At 42.8% G+C, this 16,103-nt stretch overlaps 1 protein-coding gene across 1 annotated transcript in view; it reads right to left on the bottom strand.

Annotated features, from left to right (window-relative positions):
• SNUPN (snurportin 1) overlaps nucleotides 1-16,103 on the bottom strand; it is a 28,096-nt gene that overhangs the window by 2,045 nt on the left and 9,948 nt on the right. Inside the window, exons 3-8 of the mRNA XM_080930529.1 lie at nucleotides 15,340-15,487; nucleotides 9,909-10,013; nucleotides 9,579-9,675; nucleotides 5,769-5,866; nucleotides 2,331-2,408; nucleotides 117-197 (exon numbers count right to left, since the gene is read on the bottom strand). Coding sequence (XP_080786655.1) covers nucleotides 117-197; nucleotides 2,331-2,408; nucleotides 5,769-5,866; nucleotides 9,579-9,675; nucleotides 9,909-10,013; nucleotides 15,340-15,487 — 607 coding nt within the window. The remainder of the gene's footprint in view (nucleotides 1-116; nucleotides 198-2,330; nucleotides 2,409-5,768; nucleotides 5,867-9,578; nucleotides 9,676-9,908; nucleotides 10,014-15,339; nucleotides 15,488-16,103) is intronic.

Genomic DNA, 16,103 nt, shown 5'->3' with positions numbered 1-16,103 from the left:
GCCCTTTTCATGCTAAGACACAGAAAATTCAGGGGCTCTCTTGAGACTGCATGTACACAAGTCTCCTTGATTCCAATAACAATAATATTCAGAGCAATAGACAATGGTTTCATTACCTCAAAAGGAAAATCCATAGATAGCACCTTACACAGGCTCTCAGGGGTACATGGGAAATTCTTCAGCCCCACAAACTTAAACTAAAATATAAATTAAAACAAAGAGTTAGTACATGTTTTAAACAATACTGGCTCTAATGATCAAAAAGCTTTATAAAGCAAATTTTCCTTCCCAGCACTCAGGAAACTGAGGCAGGGAAATAATTTAGTTCACGTTTCAAGGTCAACTTAAGCTATCAACCCTGTCTTTAAAAAAAAAAAAAAAAAAAGAGGTAGGAAATAGGAAAGAATTCTTGGACCCCCACTTCCCAGGATTCTGAAAAGCCCAGAAGTATCTCTTTCCCCAAGTCCCAGTTACTACTCACAGAGATCTAGGCTACACTGATTTACCAGCAAGCTTCAGGCCAGGCTGCGCTACACAGTGAGACCCTGTCTTTAAAAAAAAAAAAAAAAAGCTACTAGGTTGTTGTATAACAGTTTCCTCAAGATTGAAACATTCCATTCATCCTGCAGGAAAGCTTCTTATGCAGGAAGATAGACAACTCAAAATAGCTTCAAGAAGTCCCTGAGGTTGACCAGATTCACTTAAGCCCTGCCTGTGAAAATAAGCAATAAAAGCTGAACATCCCACTCAGAACAAAGATGCAAAGGCAGCTTTGAGACCAGACAGCTGCCTGGAAGAAACAGAAACCACCCCAGCTGCCTAAAACCTGGTTAGACCAGGGTCACTCAGAAAGGACGTTCTCCAACCTGTGTTGTGGGTGTTCAGATTTCCCAACTCTTGTGAGCTGTTTCCCATCCTGGGGTGGGCTTTGGAGATGCAGTTCTCTTTGAGTCATTTCTGCTGCTATGAGCAACCCCTCACCTGTATTCTTCTAGGTAATCACTGCTTCACCATATTGGATGTTGGTGATATCTTACTTTGATCTACCATGGGTTCTCTATCTGGGTGAGTAGATGGGTATAGTGTGTCCCCAAGAAAAGTTTATCACACAACATAGATACAGCTCAGTGCAAAGCATGTATGAGGCTCTGGGCTCAATTAACATACTCACATACATACAGCATTTTATAGCAGGCATCATTTACTAAGGTGTCTTACCATAAGGATAAAGCTGTGAGAGCTGCATGCAAATATGTTTCTGATAGTAACGCTTGATATTATCCTTTACTATTAGAGATGGGATCTCACTCTATCACTGTGTTGCCAGGCTGATGCCAGTCTTGAACTCCTGCTTCCTTATTCCTTAGCCTCCTGTGCATTATGATTACAAGTATGTATTTCCTCTCCTAGCCATTATTAATGCCATTTTCAAATAAAAAAATAGCAAGCAAGGCTATTATCCTGGTAACTACAGTATTATTTTTAATGGTGCTGGGATTGAATATAGGACTTGACACATGCTAAACAAGTTCTGTACACTGAGCCACACCTCCAGTCCTTACACTAGTAATTACTAAACCCACACATAAGATTCAAACCTGGATAACTATTAAACTCATTGTCTTACCACTATAGCATTATAATATGCTGCCTCAAAATATAAGCTCATCAAGAGTAGTGGCTCTGGGGCTGGAGAGATGGCTCAGTGGTTAAGAGCACAGGCTGCTCTTCCAGAGGTCCTGGATTTGATTCTTAGCATCCACATGGTGGTTCCCAATCAGTTTAAGGATATCTGATGCCTTCTTCTAGTCTTGGTGGGCACTCAAGTGGTATAGGCAGGGAAAACACCTTTATACATAAAATTATAAAATAATGTTGGGCTAGGCATGATGGTACACACCGTCAGTCCCAGCACTTAGGAGTCAGAGGCAGGCAGATCTCTGTGAGTTTGAGACTGGCTGGTCTACAGAGTGAGTTCTAAGACAGCCAGGAATATATACAAAAACCTGTTTCCAAAAACAATAAAGCAACCACATGGTAGCTCACAACCATCTGTAATGGAATCCAGTGTCCTCTTTTGGTGTTTCTGAAGACAGCTACAGTGTATTCACATACATAAATAAATAAATTTAAAAAAAAAAAGAAAAGAAAGAAAGAAAGGGAAGGAATTGTGGCTCATGCCTGTAATCCCAACACCGAAGAAGCTGAGGCAGGAGGAGCAGGAAGCTATAGCTACTTAACCAGGTTCAAATCATCTTGGGCTTATGAAACCTTGTCTCCAAAACCATCAATCACACAAAAGAACTCTGTAATTGTAACAACAGCTTTACAGGATTAATCTTGGTTTTCTCTCCAAGTCCTTCTTCTTCTGGTAACTTTGAATGCATCCAGTAGAATCGGAAATCAGTCTGCCACAGAGAAAGATAAAATATTGTTCATTTCAAACTTTTGTTCTCATTCTAATTCCATTGATTTCTAAAGACCTAAGCCCTGCTGTTGCTGTTGCCATTTCCATTAGTAACCACAGTTTATCAAGTCTTTCAAGATTTTAAAGGTGCATGTGTATGTACACGCATGCATGTGTGTGTGTTTCAGATGGATCAGTGGCTAAAAATGCTTGCCATGCAAGCCTGATAACCTAAATTAGATTTTTAGATTCCAAACTTGGAAGACAAGAACCCTCACCTAAAAAATATCCTTAGGCTTCAATATGCTCTCATCCATTCACTCAACCCCATCAACACACAATAAGGATAAATAAAGTTCTAAAATACATTTTCATTGTTTATATCATACACAGTATTATATTACATAAAAACATTTTCATACAGTATATGTTATAAAGAACGTTTTCTTTTAAAATTTAGCAAAGCTGCCAGACATAGTGGCTCAAACCTATAAAATTCTCAGCATAGGAGGTAGAGGCAGGTCAGGTCATCTTTGACTACATAGTGAAATCAACCTACACCAGGTAAGGCCAGTTCACTCTCCTTAAAAAATAAACACTTAGAATGGCTAAGTATGGGGGCTCACACTTGTAATCCCAGCAATCAGTAGTTTGAGACAGAAAGACCACAAGTTGGAGATTATCCTGGGCTGTATAACAAGATCTTATATTTATTTAGTTAGGGTTTTTTGAGAAGGAATAGAGTTGGGAGAAGGGGGTTGGTTTTTTTAAGACAGGGTTTCACTGTGTAGCCCTGGCAGTCCTGGAACTTGCTCTGTAGATCAGGCTGGCCTCAAACTCACAGAGATCCAAATGTCTCTGCCTCCTGAGTTCTGGGAATATAAGACATGCACCACCACATTTGGCTGTATTTATATTTTAAAGACAGGGTCTTACTGTGTTTTCCTAGCTAACCTTGAACTCATAAAGATCTGCTTGCCTACCCAGGGTCCTGCAATCGAAGGCATATATACTAACAGGCAGAGCCAGCACCTGCTATCTTATTAATGAATCTTCAACCCCTTATATAGGGTAAACCTGCTTCAAACAATACTAACAACAGGTCTGGGAAAAGCAGACAGATCTCTGTTAGTTCAAGGCCAGCCTGGTCTACAGAACAAGTTCCAGATCAGCCAAGACTACACAGAGAAACTCTGTCTCAAAAAACCAAAATGAAAACCAAAACAAACAATAACAATACAATCTTCACTTAGATATAAACCTTCAGGCTGGGCTTCACTTATTTCATGCCTGAAATTAATCTTTGGAAAGCTTGAGCAGAATTGTTCATAAGATTAGGCCACCCTGGGCTACATAGTTAGTTCTAGGCCAGCCTGAGTTACGACGAATGAGACTCTGGCTTTTTGCTTGTTTGTTTTTCAAGACATGGTTTTTCTGTGTGTAGCTTTGGCTGTTCTGGAACTCATTTGGTAGACCAGGCTGGTCTTGAACTCAGTGGTCTGCCTGTCTCTGCCTCCCATGTTGCTGAGATTAAAGGCATGTGCTGCCACCACCAGGCTGAGGCTGTCTTTAAATAAACAAACAAATAGGTAGATGGTGTCACAGGACTTTAATCCCAGCACTCAGGAAGCAGAGGCAGATAAGTATCAGCCAGTTTTAGGCCAGCCTAGTCTATAAAGCAAGTTCTAGAACAATCAGAGCTATACTGAAAAGCCCTGTCCCCATAAAAACAAACAAACAAACAAAAACCCCAACAGATAAACAAACAAACAAATAGATGAATAAATAAATAACTTTGGCCACCGTATAGGAAGTATATTATCATTATTGCTATTTCCCATGCCGAGGATGCTTAGCATCTGAAAGGTGAAGTCCTTGCCTGGTTGAACAAAGTGAACACTGAGAGACTAGAACTCCTCCACTGCAAAGCACATTATACCAACTCCCTCGCTTCATTTTCAGAAGGCTACTAAACACTACACAGCTTACAGGAATGGATCGGTTTATTTGCCCAGGACTGATACCCAAGTTTTGTGTGCAGTAGGCAAGCATTCTCCCAAATGAGCTGCATCCTCAGCCCCTTGCTTTGCTTTGCTGAGACAGGGAAGGTCTTGCCATGTAGCTCAGGGCTGGGCTTGAGATTCAAGGCATTCCTCTATGGTTAGCCTGTAACACAGAGGCCTCCGTGGCTGCCACTGAACTGGGCTTTTCCTTAGAGCACAGCTGTGCATGCAATCTTAGTTACCCAGTCTGTAAGTTGTGAGTATATGTGGTGAATATCTTCTAACAAAACTGAAGAAAACGTACCAGGAACAATGACAAAAATCTGTAATCCCAACCACGGGGGAGACTGAGACATGAGGAGGATGGCAGGTTTGAGACTACTCTGGAATGCAGAGTGACTCTGTCTCAAAGACAACAGACAGACAGAATCATCACTAGCTGGCGTTTCCTGAAGTCCACCACAGGGTAACAGCTGTAGGAAGAAGCCGTGTAGCAGCCTAGCCAGGTGTGGTGGTGCACACGTGACCCCAGCACTCAGGAGGCAGGCAGCTGCATCTCTGAGTTTCAGGCTAGCCTAGACTACACAGTGGGACCTTGTCTCAAAAAAAAAAAAAAAAAAAAAAAAGAGGAAAGGAAGGGAAAGGAAAAGAAAGGAGTCAATCTGGAGCTAGGAATCGTGGTCCATGCCCGTTATCTCTTCCTAGAGCAAGCTTTGAGATTGGAGACTTTGTTTCATACCAATAATAACCTGGCATTTTCAGGGTCAGGATGTGGTGGGTGAAGGAAGGTACTGGAGTTTGTTTGATGATGTGATGATGCTGTCTGCATAAGATGGAGCACTTCTTACTCTTCAATTATCCCTGCAAAGATCCTCCTGTTCTCTGGAGAGAAGCAGGGGGCAGCCACAGCAGCTAACACAGGCCCAGCCTACACCTCTGCTGTTTCTTCTTCCTAAGATATGTCATATTAGTTCGGCAGTGGTGGCACATGCCTTTAATTCCAGCATCTAGGAGGTAGAGGCAGGCAGATCTTTGAGTTCAAGGTCAGCCTGGTCTACAAATCTGAGTTCCAGGGCTACCACAGAGAAAAGAAACCCTGTCTCAAAAACAAACAAACAAACAAAAACAAAAAACCCCAAAAAAACAAAACCTCTTATATTTCCCTTAGTTCCTCATATTTATTTTTAAAATGAAGCTAATTCAAACACCCTCAAAGATGCAGAGAGCATTAGATAATGTTCTTGATTACCACATCCTGTACATACCAAGAAGTTGGTCACGTACCAAACCCACATGCTGAACCACCTTCCCAGGAGGAAAGAAGACAGGAAAGACATGAGGACATTATCAATTCTTACCTGACAGTCATAAAAAGGATGTCCCCGCCAGCACATCACATCCAACACATAGTACGTCTGGTTCACCTCACTGTAAATGCAATCCAGAATGGTGTAGTCTAGAGATACAAGCAAGAAAGTCAACACAGAACCAAGCTTCCAGCCAGGGTTCTATCCACCATGATAAAAGGCTCCCAAGAGGCTCATGCTGAACAATCCTCAAGGCTATGGCAACTGTCAGTACTAAGCATGAGGGACTCAGCAAGAAAAGCACTGTAGCTCTTTGTAGCTACCTGGCATAGTTTAAGGATGCTATAAGGTAATACAGTATGAGAGAGATCAAGACAGTACTTTAGACAAATGGGAATTCTAAACAAGTTGGGACTTTTTAAAAATTTACTTTTAAAGAAGCTCTGGTATTAATTTTGCTTTTTAGTTTTTAAGACTGGGTGGCCTGGAACTCACTATGTACCTGAAGACAACTTTGAACTCCAGATCTTGCTTCTCTCTCCCAAATGCTCAGATTATAGGCAGGCGCCATCAAACCTGCTGCTTTGTTGCTTTAATTTGAGACAAGACCTCACTTTGTAGCCCAGACTGGCCTCAAACCTATGGCAATCCTAGTGCCTGACTTTCAGATGCTAGGATCACAAGCACCTGCTACCACTGTAGGCTATTTTTATTGTATGCATATGGGAAAGTGTTTTGCTTTGTTTCCCAAGCTGGCATTATCCTTCTGAGTGACAGGCTTACAAGTACTTGTTACCTTCTTATTGTAAGTACTGTGCCAAGTAGGGATATCAAGTATGACTTGTCATGTTCTTTAAGGAAACAGATAAGATGATCACAGAAAGAGTCAAGAGCTAAGTTATACAACAGATACTATGAGCAGTTCTAGAAGGCTACAGTGCCACCTACCTGTAATCCCTGCACTTGGTAAACTGAGGCTAGAAGATCAGGAATTCAAAGTCATTCTTAGCTATAAGACCAACCTGACCCCTATATGAAGCTGTGTCTCCAAAAAAGAAGATAGAGATAGAAATAGAGATAGATATAGGAATAGAGATAGGGAGAGAGCACCAACCCAACAGAGAAAGTTAGCCTTACTACCTAAAGAACACAGGAAAAAAATCTTCAACAAGCCTGAGCAAGTAGAGAAGAGAACAGGGTTTGGGGTTCAGCTTTACCAGTTCCACTCAAACCAACCAAGAATACATTATTTAATCCTTATAACCCTGCTCTGTTTATTGAAGCCAGGTAGGAGGAAAGCTAGGTAGCAAAGTAGGAAGGAAATTAGGCTGGGAATCTCCAGAAACAGCTCACTATGCTGTTTCACTTGACATTATCTCAGGGACCTTTATGGAAAAAACTGCATGTCGTGTTGTAAGGCATGATGACCTTCATCCAAAGATGTATTGCCTAGTGGGACTTACAGGGCTGCATGTATCATGCAACCGAGGAGGCTTGACCTTGAGAGAGAATGCTTCCAAAGTGGATCATTAAAACAACTAGCCAGAAGTCTGCTGTGATCACACATACAGCAAAGTTTTGGCATTGCTCTGATCAGAGTGTCTCCTTGTCTCCTAAAGCACAAGACCTTTCCCTATAGACTTCCTGCACTGACCAGGGGCAAGACTTTGGGAAGGGGATACAGCCTCCTCCTTGGAGATTAACGGGTAAATGAGAACACCAACAGGAGCTGGCCCTGAGACTGTCAAAATCAACAGCAGATCACATTTTATAGAAAACCACCTGTGATTTTACAAAGCAAACTCTGCCTGGTTCTACAAAACAAAAGGGAAGCTACCTCACCTGCCTCTAAGGCCAGAAGCAACAGACAACTTGACCAGGGAGCACCCATGGAAGCTAAAGAGGCCCCATCTGCCGCCAGAGAAGGGTCAAGGTGAAAAGAAGTTTGTGACAATGAACACCCTGGGATGCAAAGTAACAGAAGGGCACAGAAACTCCTGTTCTAGATGACAACCTTGAGATCACCAGGGCCAGCATGTCCTGCCTACAACCAAAGGATTGAAGCCCTAGATCAGTGCAGTATAACTGTTCAGGAACTAAACCCTTCCAGACCATTCATTGTCTTTAAGGTCCTAAGCCCAAGCCAAAGACAAGGGTACACCCACCAAATAGGGAATCCACCCAACCTATCAGAGGTCCACCCCAACTTCCTTACCTCACTCAATTCTCATGACTCTCACACTGAGTCGTGAGAAACATCCCACTCTCCCTGCCACCAACTAAAATGCTAAGTACAACTGTCTGGATTGTTTTCTGCTTCTTCCCATTGAGAATATTTGGAGGGTTTTGAACTTTGTTCTATCCTCAAACCCACTGAACAGAATCACTGTTAAAAACAAACAACAGTAAAACATTGAATCGGGGATGTTGTTCTGCTGTTAAAGTACTTGTCTGCTAAGCACAAAGCCATGGGTTCAATACTCAGCCCATAAAGCAATGGATAGTGGAGACACCTATGAACCCTGTGGAGCTAGAGACAAAAGGACCAGAAGTTTAAGATCATCCTTAGCCACAGAGCAACTCGAAGGCAACAGAAGATGGTCTCATAAACAAAACCATGGTGCTGGAGCAATGGCTCAGAAGTTCAGAGTGGTGGCTGCTCCTTCAGAGAACCCTGACTGAACTCCCAGAATCCACATGGCAACACATAGCAGTTCATAACTTTAGTGCTGGGGTCTGCTGAGTTCTTCTGGCCTCCAGGGTCACTGCATGAAAATGGTGTAGATGTACGTGTAGACAAAATATCCATACACAAAAAATAATAAAATATATTTAAAAAAATATAGTCAAACAAAAATACCCAACCAAACAAAACACCATCTTGTGCTAGTTTTTAAAAAATGCAAATAAACCAAGCATAATGGCACAGGCCCATAATTCTACTACTCGGGAAGATCAAAGAAGATAAAGATTTCAAGTTCTCACTACATGACAAGCTTGAAGATAGCCTGGGCAATCCAAGACTCTCTTCTTAAATGACAAACACTTAGTAAATAACTAGGTATAATGATTTTAATCTCAGTTTACAATCCTGTCACGGGGAAAGCTAATGTAGGAAGATTAGGAGGTTTGGGACAGCTTGGGTTACATGGTTTGCTAGATATGACATAAACTACAGTCATCAGAGAAGAAGGAACCTCAATTGAGAAAACATCTCCATAAGATCTGGCTGTAGGCAAGCTTGTAGAGCATTTTCTTAATTAGTGACTGATGGGGGAGGGCCCAGCACATTCTGGGTGATGTCACCCCTGGGCTCTGGTCCTGGGTTCTATAGAGGAGCTGAGCAAGCCAGTAATCAGCACCCCTCCATAGCCTCTGCAACAGCTCCTCCCTCCAGGTTCTTGCCCTGTTAGAATCCCTGTGCAGAAGTGTAAGGCAAATAAGTCTTTTCCTCTGGAACTTGCTCTTGGACGTAGTGTTTCATCAGAACAATAGTAACTCGAAGACACATAGCTCACATTATCTCAAGTAAAAACAAATCTGGAACTATGGATATAGTTTAGTGGTAGAGTAATTTAAAGTTTTATTACTATGTATGTTGTGTGTGCATGGGCATGTGTTATGGCACATATGTCCTGTGTGGAGACCACAGGACAACTCTTAGGAGTTAACTCTAACTTTCGCTGTAGGTTTTAGGGGTCAACTCAGGTCATGAGGACTTCTCAAAAAGCACTTTCACCTACTGAGATGGCCGGCCGGCCCCTGAAGCCTCAGAGCTCCTTTGTGACTGAGCCTCAGCACCAACGGGATAGTCAGAAGGAAAACCAAAAAACATAGTAAATAGATATTAGATGTAGGTACCTTTGGCTGTTGTTGAGTTTTTCTTGTTGCCTCCTGGCAGAAGGGAAGAAAACCTATTGACACAGTAGCCACTCTTAGTGTAGGCACTGGTTGAACCCTGTAAGGAGAAAGCTTCCAATGTCATTAGGTCACAGGTACCCTTGACTCCTGCTTCTTCATGCTATAGAGGTGTCATTAGCCCAAAGATGGCTGGCAATAGATTTTTCTGGCAGGAAAGTACTGGGAGGCCCACTCCAGGCCCAGCTGCTGTGGCAGATGAAAAGGAGGGAGACAATCCCTTTTGTCACATATGAGGCTTGCAGGCATAAGGGGCAGGAAACAGCTACTCACCCTAGAGGCCACGATAAGGGCTCTTTTCCCAACAGGGCACACAACCACAATCCATTCTTGCCCCAAATCTGAAGGGACGTCAATTAACCACTCAGAAAGCATCAACTGGTAAGAAAAAAAGTGTTAAAAGATCAGCAATGATGTACCATTCAAACGTTACAAGAAAACCATTTATGTCCTATATACATGAGTACAGATAAATGTTGAGGACAGAGGTCCTTCCACCCCAAATGTGCTCAGGAAGTAAGCTGGTCTACAGTGTAACTGACAGATGGAAGATAGTCACTGGTGACTTGGCATCTGTCCTTATTATCACCATCTGTATCCTACTTACTCCCTTACCTCAAGTCCCTTTCCTTATTTGCCAACTGCCTACCAGCATAACCATTACATTCTGGGTTTACACCTCAGGAATGAATACTCATCGTGAGTCATGCTCAAACTTGACTATCATTTCCCAAACTGACATGCCATACATTACAACATTACAATAAAAGATACTAGGAGGCAGGCATGGTGGTATAGGTATATAATCTCAGCTACTTGGGAACTCAGGTAGGAGGATGGCAAATTCACAACTTGCCTGGGCAACTTAATGGGATGTTATCTCAAATCTTTAAGACTGGCCTTAAGCTCACTATGCAGGTAAAAATGACTCTGAACTTATGATGCTATTGGCTCTACCTCCTGAATGTTAAGAATGTAGGCCTGAACTGGCAGTGGTGGCTCACACCTCTGATCCCAGCACAAAGAAGGCGGAGGTGGGTGGATTTCTGAGTTTGAGACCAGCCTGGTCTATAGAGTGAGTTCCAGGACAGTCAGAGTTACACAGAGAATCCCTGTCTGGGAGAGAAGGGAGAATTTCAGCATATTACATGCATGAGTTTCTGAGCATAGATATAGTGACATTAAGAACAAAAAAAAGAATTCATTGCATATGTAACAGAGGATATAAATACTATAACATAAATGAACCATGAAAATATGCTAACCGAAAGAAGACAATCACAAAAGACCACAATTATCCAGAATAGGCTGGTCTATAGATGTTGACAGATTTGCAAACATAAAATGAAGAACAGTGGTGAATGACTGCTAATTGACTGCTGGAATAATATTTTTGTATACTGTGTCAAGGTGTCTCTGTCCTTCCCCCACTGCCGAAGGGATTCTCAGACTGTCTTTAGTAAAGAGCCGATGGCCAATAGCTGTGCAGGAAATAGGCGGGACTTCCAGGCAAAGAAAGGGACTGTGGGAGACTCAGGCTCAGAGAGGCTCACTACAGAGAGCTGGAAGGAGCCAGGAAAGGTAACCAGCCATGTAGTAGAACTTAGACCACTATAAGCAGGATAACTGAGTTATGGGCTAATTGGGAACAAATGACTATGGTGTATTTGTAATTATGTGTGTGTTGGTAATAAAATTGTTCTAGAATTAGCTAGCAGCGGTAAAGTGCACTGAGAATTCTACACTTGGAAGTGAAAGTTTAAAGGATCTGAAATTCAAGGTCATCCTTGGCTATATAGAGCTTGAAGGCCAGCCTGGACTGATGTCTCAGATAGAAAGTGAGCCACCAGAACAAGACAATAGGAACTGACTGCTGGTGCTGCAAAGATGGCTCAGTGGTTAAGAGTGTTTGTTGCTCTACCAGAGGAAGAAAATCCAGTTCCCGACACCCATGTCCCAAGGGCTCACAACAACCCATAGCACTACCTTCAGATGATCAGTTACCCTCTTTTGGTATCTGTGCCCCCCCATATGTATACATACATGCACACACACATGTGCACACACACATGTGCGCACACAGTCACACAAACTCAAATAAATACATATAAATAGGAGAATCTTAAACTAAGACATTTCCTCTAAAGATAATACAGTCGTAGTTGTAAGAGAATAGGAGAATCGACTTGGAACTGAGATGGAAGCTTCTCCCTTCTGGCTAGCTTTCATAGTACCAGAAGTTGCTATGCAGACTACTGGAAGAGAAAAGACACCAGTGGTCTTGCTAAGCTGTGGAAGACAAACTTATGGCCCTGCCCAGGACATGGCTTCATGCATAAAGTCATCTAGAGTAAACCAAACCAAATCACACAGGGTGAAATTCCCCACCAGTCTCCAAAAACTTTTAAAACCCAAATATTCCGGCTGTCCTGGGAATTTCTCTCTAGGCATGCTCTCTCCTTCAGGACCCCATCATACTGGCCACGGTTGCTAATCTCTTACTCTTTTACTTTAAGCTATCTTCTTTAATAAATCTCCTTTCCAGGTTTTTTGCTGTTTTTTAGTTTTGTTTGTTTGGGGCAATATTTCACTATATAACCCTGGCTGGTCTAAGAACATGATATGAAAAAACTAGACTGCCTTTGAATTCCTGGAGACCTGCCTCCCTCTGCTTCCCATCCTGGGCTAAAACGAAGGCACTAGATGCCATCTCCTTTCCAGTTTAAAGAGAGGCCTATTTCCCCCTTAAGGTCCTGTCCTGTTGCCTCTGATATGATGAATTTCCCTTTGATGCTTTCCAACCTCAAGGTCCAATCATGACTCCTTGACCATCTCTGGAGAGAATGACAGTACTGAGAATGAGTGACAGTCACACTCAGTCCTAAATAAGACATTTCTACCTCCCCCTCTAAGGCTTAAGGAACATCTTAGAAGAGGAAATGGAAAGTATGGAGAAGGGCTATAAAATGTTTCTTCTCCATCTTATGGGTACACTCTAACCACTGCAATCATGAACTCATAGCAACTACAGTTCCTTATACTGGGCCTAAAAAGACTGTCCTTGTCAACAAGGCCTACACCTCCCTGCTGAACTAGAGGCTACAGATAGATTCTGGGAGGAGGAAATCAATGCTTTCAGATGCACATCCACAAATGAGCATCAAGCTCCAATGCATAGGTTCAAATCCAGACAACATGGATGACCCTGGCTAAATGCAACAGGCCACAAAACAAAAAGACATGGATTCCATGGACTAAAACTCCAACCACTGAGCACACATGGACAGACCCATGGCTCCAGTTGCATATGCAGCAGAGGATAGCATTGTCTGGCATCGGTGGGAGAAGAGGCCTTTGGTCCAGTGAAGGTACATTTTCCCAGTGTAGGGGAATGCCAAGGCACTGAGGTGGGAGGGAGTGGTTGGGAGAAGGAGCACCTTCATGGAGGCAATGGGAGGGGGAGGGGGGTGGGAAGAAGGGAAGGAAGGGGATAACATTTAAAGTGTAAACACAGAGAATATATAATAAAATAATTTTTAAAAAGACATGGATTTTGTAAAAAGATTTGAAGGGAGTAGGGGAGTAGTAGGGTGAGAGGGGTACAAAGGTGAAGGCTTAATAAGCAAAATGCATTATATACATATATGAGATTGTAAACAAGTTAATGTGACTAATAAAAACACTGTAAACAGAAAAGTAATGTTCTAGAATTGAGGAACGATATGACTAGCCTCTCTCTCAATTGAATTGAATTTCATACTGTAGTCAGGCTGTTCTGGACTTTATTATGTAGGTTTGGCTGGACTTAGACCCTTGGCAATCCTTTGCCAAGGCCTTGGCCTCTCAACTGAATGCTGAGATTTACACGTTGGAGCAATTATACTGGCTGGGGATTTTTCTTTCTTTTTAATTTTTTATATCCATTAGTGTTCTGCCTGTGTGTCTGTGTGAGGGTGTCAGATCTTGGAGTTAAGGACGATTGTAAGCTCCCATGTAGGTGCTGAGAATTGAACCCTGGTCCTCTGGAAGATCAGTCAGTGCTCTCAACTTTCCAGCCCCAAACTTTATTTTTATAGCAAAAGTTATATTCTATGCATAATCTAAGAGTATAGGGGCTATTTCTGATTCATGTCCATATCACAGTGAGGCCTGGTAACACACACCAAGTCCTGCTGTTCCTGAACTGAACTGCATGAGGCACAAGAATCATGACTTTCAAGGCCAAACTGAGCTGTACAGCCAACCCTTGTCACAAATTAAAACCAAGTATAGTCTGTCATAGAATGTATTATCTGTACTTTATTTGGAAGAGAAAAACTGGTAACAGGTATTTCTAAATGCTGAAGGCAAGAAGATTCTACAAAGTAGTTCATTACTTCAGTGAAGACCTTTGTTCTAACTCAGACCCACACCTTTCCTTCTTCTGAACACAAGGACTGCCTGGGACAGTCTCTTTCCCGTTTCCCCTGCAGCACCAAAGCCACAACAGAGCATTTAATTGAGTGTGGCATTGCGATTGGCTGTTTCACTGCTCAAGGTTATCTTAGTCTACAGGCCGTTCAGTGCAGGATCTCTTCATTTACAGTAATTAAGATGTACTTCCAGCCTGCTACCACCTCAGTATACAGTGTCAAGGCTGGCAACCTAATACTCTAGGTTGGAAAGACTACTAACCAAGGAAGGGTTGAGGACAGTAGCGAAGTGGGCAGGCCCCACCCAAACCAACTATGCAATGACTATTTTAAAAAGCCAGGCGTGGTATCACACACCTTTTATTTTTAAATTATTTATTTTATGTATGTGAGTACCCTGTAGCTGTCAGACACACCAGAAAAAGGCATCAGATCCCATTACAGATGGTTGTGAGCCACCAGGTGGTTGCTAGGATTTGAACTCAGGACCTCTGGAAGAGCAGTCAGTGCTCTTAACCGCTGAGTCATCTCTCCAGCCTATTATTCACCTTTTAATCCCAGCACCTGGGAGGAAGAGGAAGGCTGATCTGAGTTCAAAGCTAACCTGGTTGGCATGTGAATTCTAATTACAGGATACCCAAGACCCTGCCTTAAAAAACAAAAAATAAATAGAAGACCAGATATAATGGTACATGCCTGTAATTACAGCAAAAGAATGAACTGCTATAAGTTCAAGGTCAGCCAGGGCTACACAGAAAGACCCTACCAAAAAGAAAAAAAGACAAAAGACAAGGAGGCTGGGATTCTAGTTCAATAGTGACAGAACACTTGCCCAGCACATTCGAAGGCCTGGGTTGATGGATTTTCTGCCCAAAGAATGAGGGAGGATGATGAGAATGTGGGCTCTGTTACTAGAGTAGGAGGAGCTCAGGAGCTTTCTGTAGTGAGTGGGCAGCCTCTGGCTAACAGCACAGGCTCTGTGGGCTAGTAACCCCAAACCACCATCCAGACTTCATCCATGGTTTTTGGGGTTTTTTTTTTGTTTGTTTCAGACAGGTCCCACTACATAGCCTTGGCTGTCCTAGCACTCACTCTGTAGATCAGGCTGGCTTCAAACTCAGAAACCCACTTGGGGGTTTAAAGCGTGATACACTGGTAGGTCCAGTTTCATCTGTGTTCCCAAGTCAGCCACCACTCTCCCTACAAAGACCCCAGAGTTCCTCACTAGCCGTGCACGTATGTCGGTGGTCTGACTGCATGTGGAAGGAAGGTGCACACTCTGCACCACTCACTTGGTTAGCATAGCGTTTTGGCAACTTCTTGCCAGGGTCCAAGTCCATCTCCTCTTCATCTTTCTTGTTCTCCTCTTCCCCACTCTCCACCCCTGTCCAGTCATTTTCAGCCAGTCTTCTGGCATGGTTCACGTAATCCAACCGCTTGCTGGAGGAGAGAGAGAGATAAGGTCAGGTCTGTGACAAACCCTATAAAGATGTGCTACAGTGTGACAGATCTCAATTCAAGGACACAAAATTAGATTCTGGTGTGGCTAAGAAATGACAGAATTTGCTTTGCAAAGTTAAACTAGTAACTGTCTCCTTGTCATTCCTAATCAGGAAACTCCCTCTGAACACACTCAGCCTTCCTCAGTTTCTTAAGAATGTTCAAAGTAAAATATTTATTCTTACAGGAATTTCCAAGACTCACTAGCTGGATCTGCTGAACCCACATTACCCCACTGTACTCCAGATGAGAAGTAACATTTCCTGCCTGGCACGCCCATCAAAGGCCACAGAGACAGGAAGGAGGAAACAGTAAATGCAGTGAGAAATCCAGAAGAAGATCCTCTGGGACTTTCCACACCAGGCAGCATGCTGACACAAACAAGTAAAAATACAACCCCAGAACTGCGTCTTTTCTTGTTTGACCTTTCAAAAGGTCTCCTGACTAAGACTTGACATCATCCTGGTATAATGGCACTTAGCCTTGGTCCCAGCACCGGGAAGGCAGAGGCAGGTGGATCTCTGAGAGTTCAAGGCCAACCTGGTCTACACAGTGG

This window comes from Micromys minutus (assembly GCF_963924665.1).
Source record: "Micromys minutus genome assembly, chromosome: 16".
NCBI classification, from domain to species: Eukaryota; Metazoa; Chordata; class Mammalia; order Rodentia; family Muridae; genus Micromys; species Micromys minutus.
Note: the sequence above shows the minus strand (reverse complement) of the source record. Positions and strands in the feature narration are given on the sequence as shown.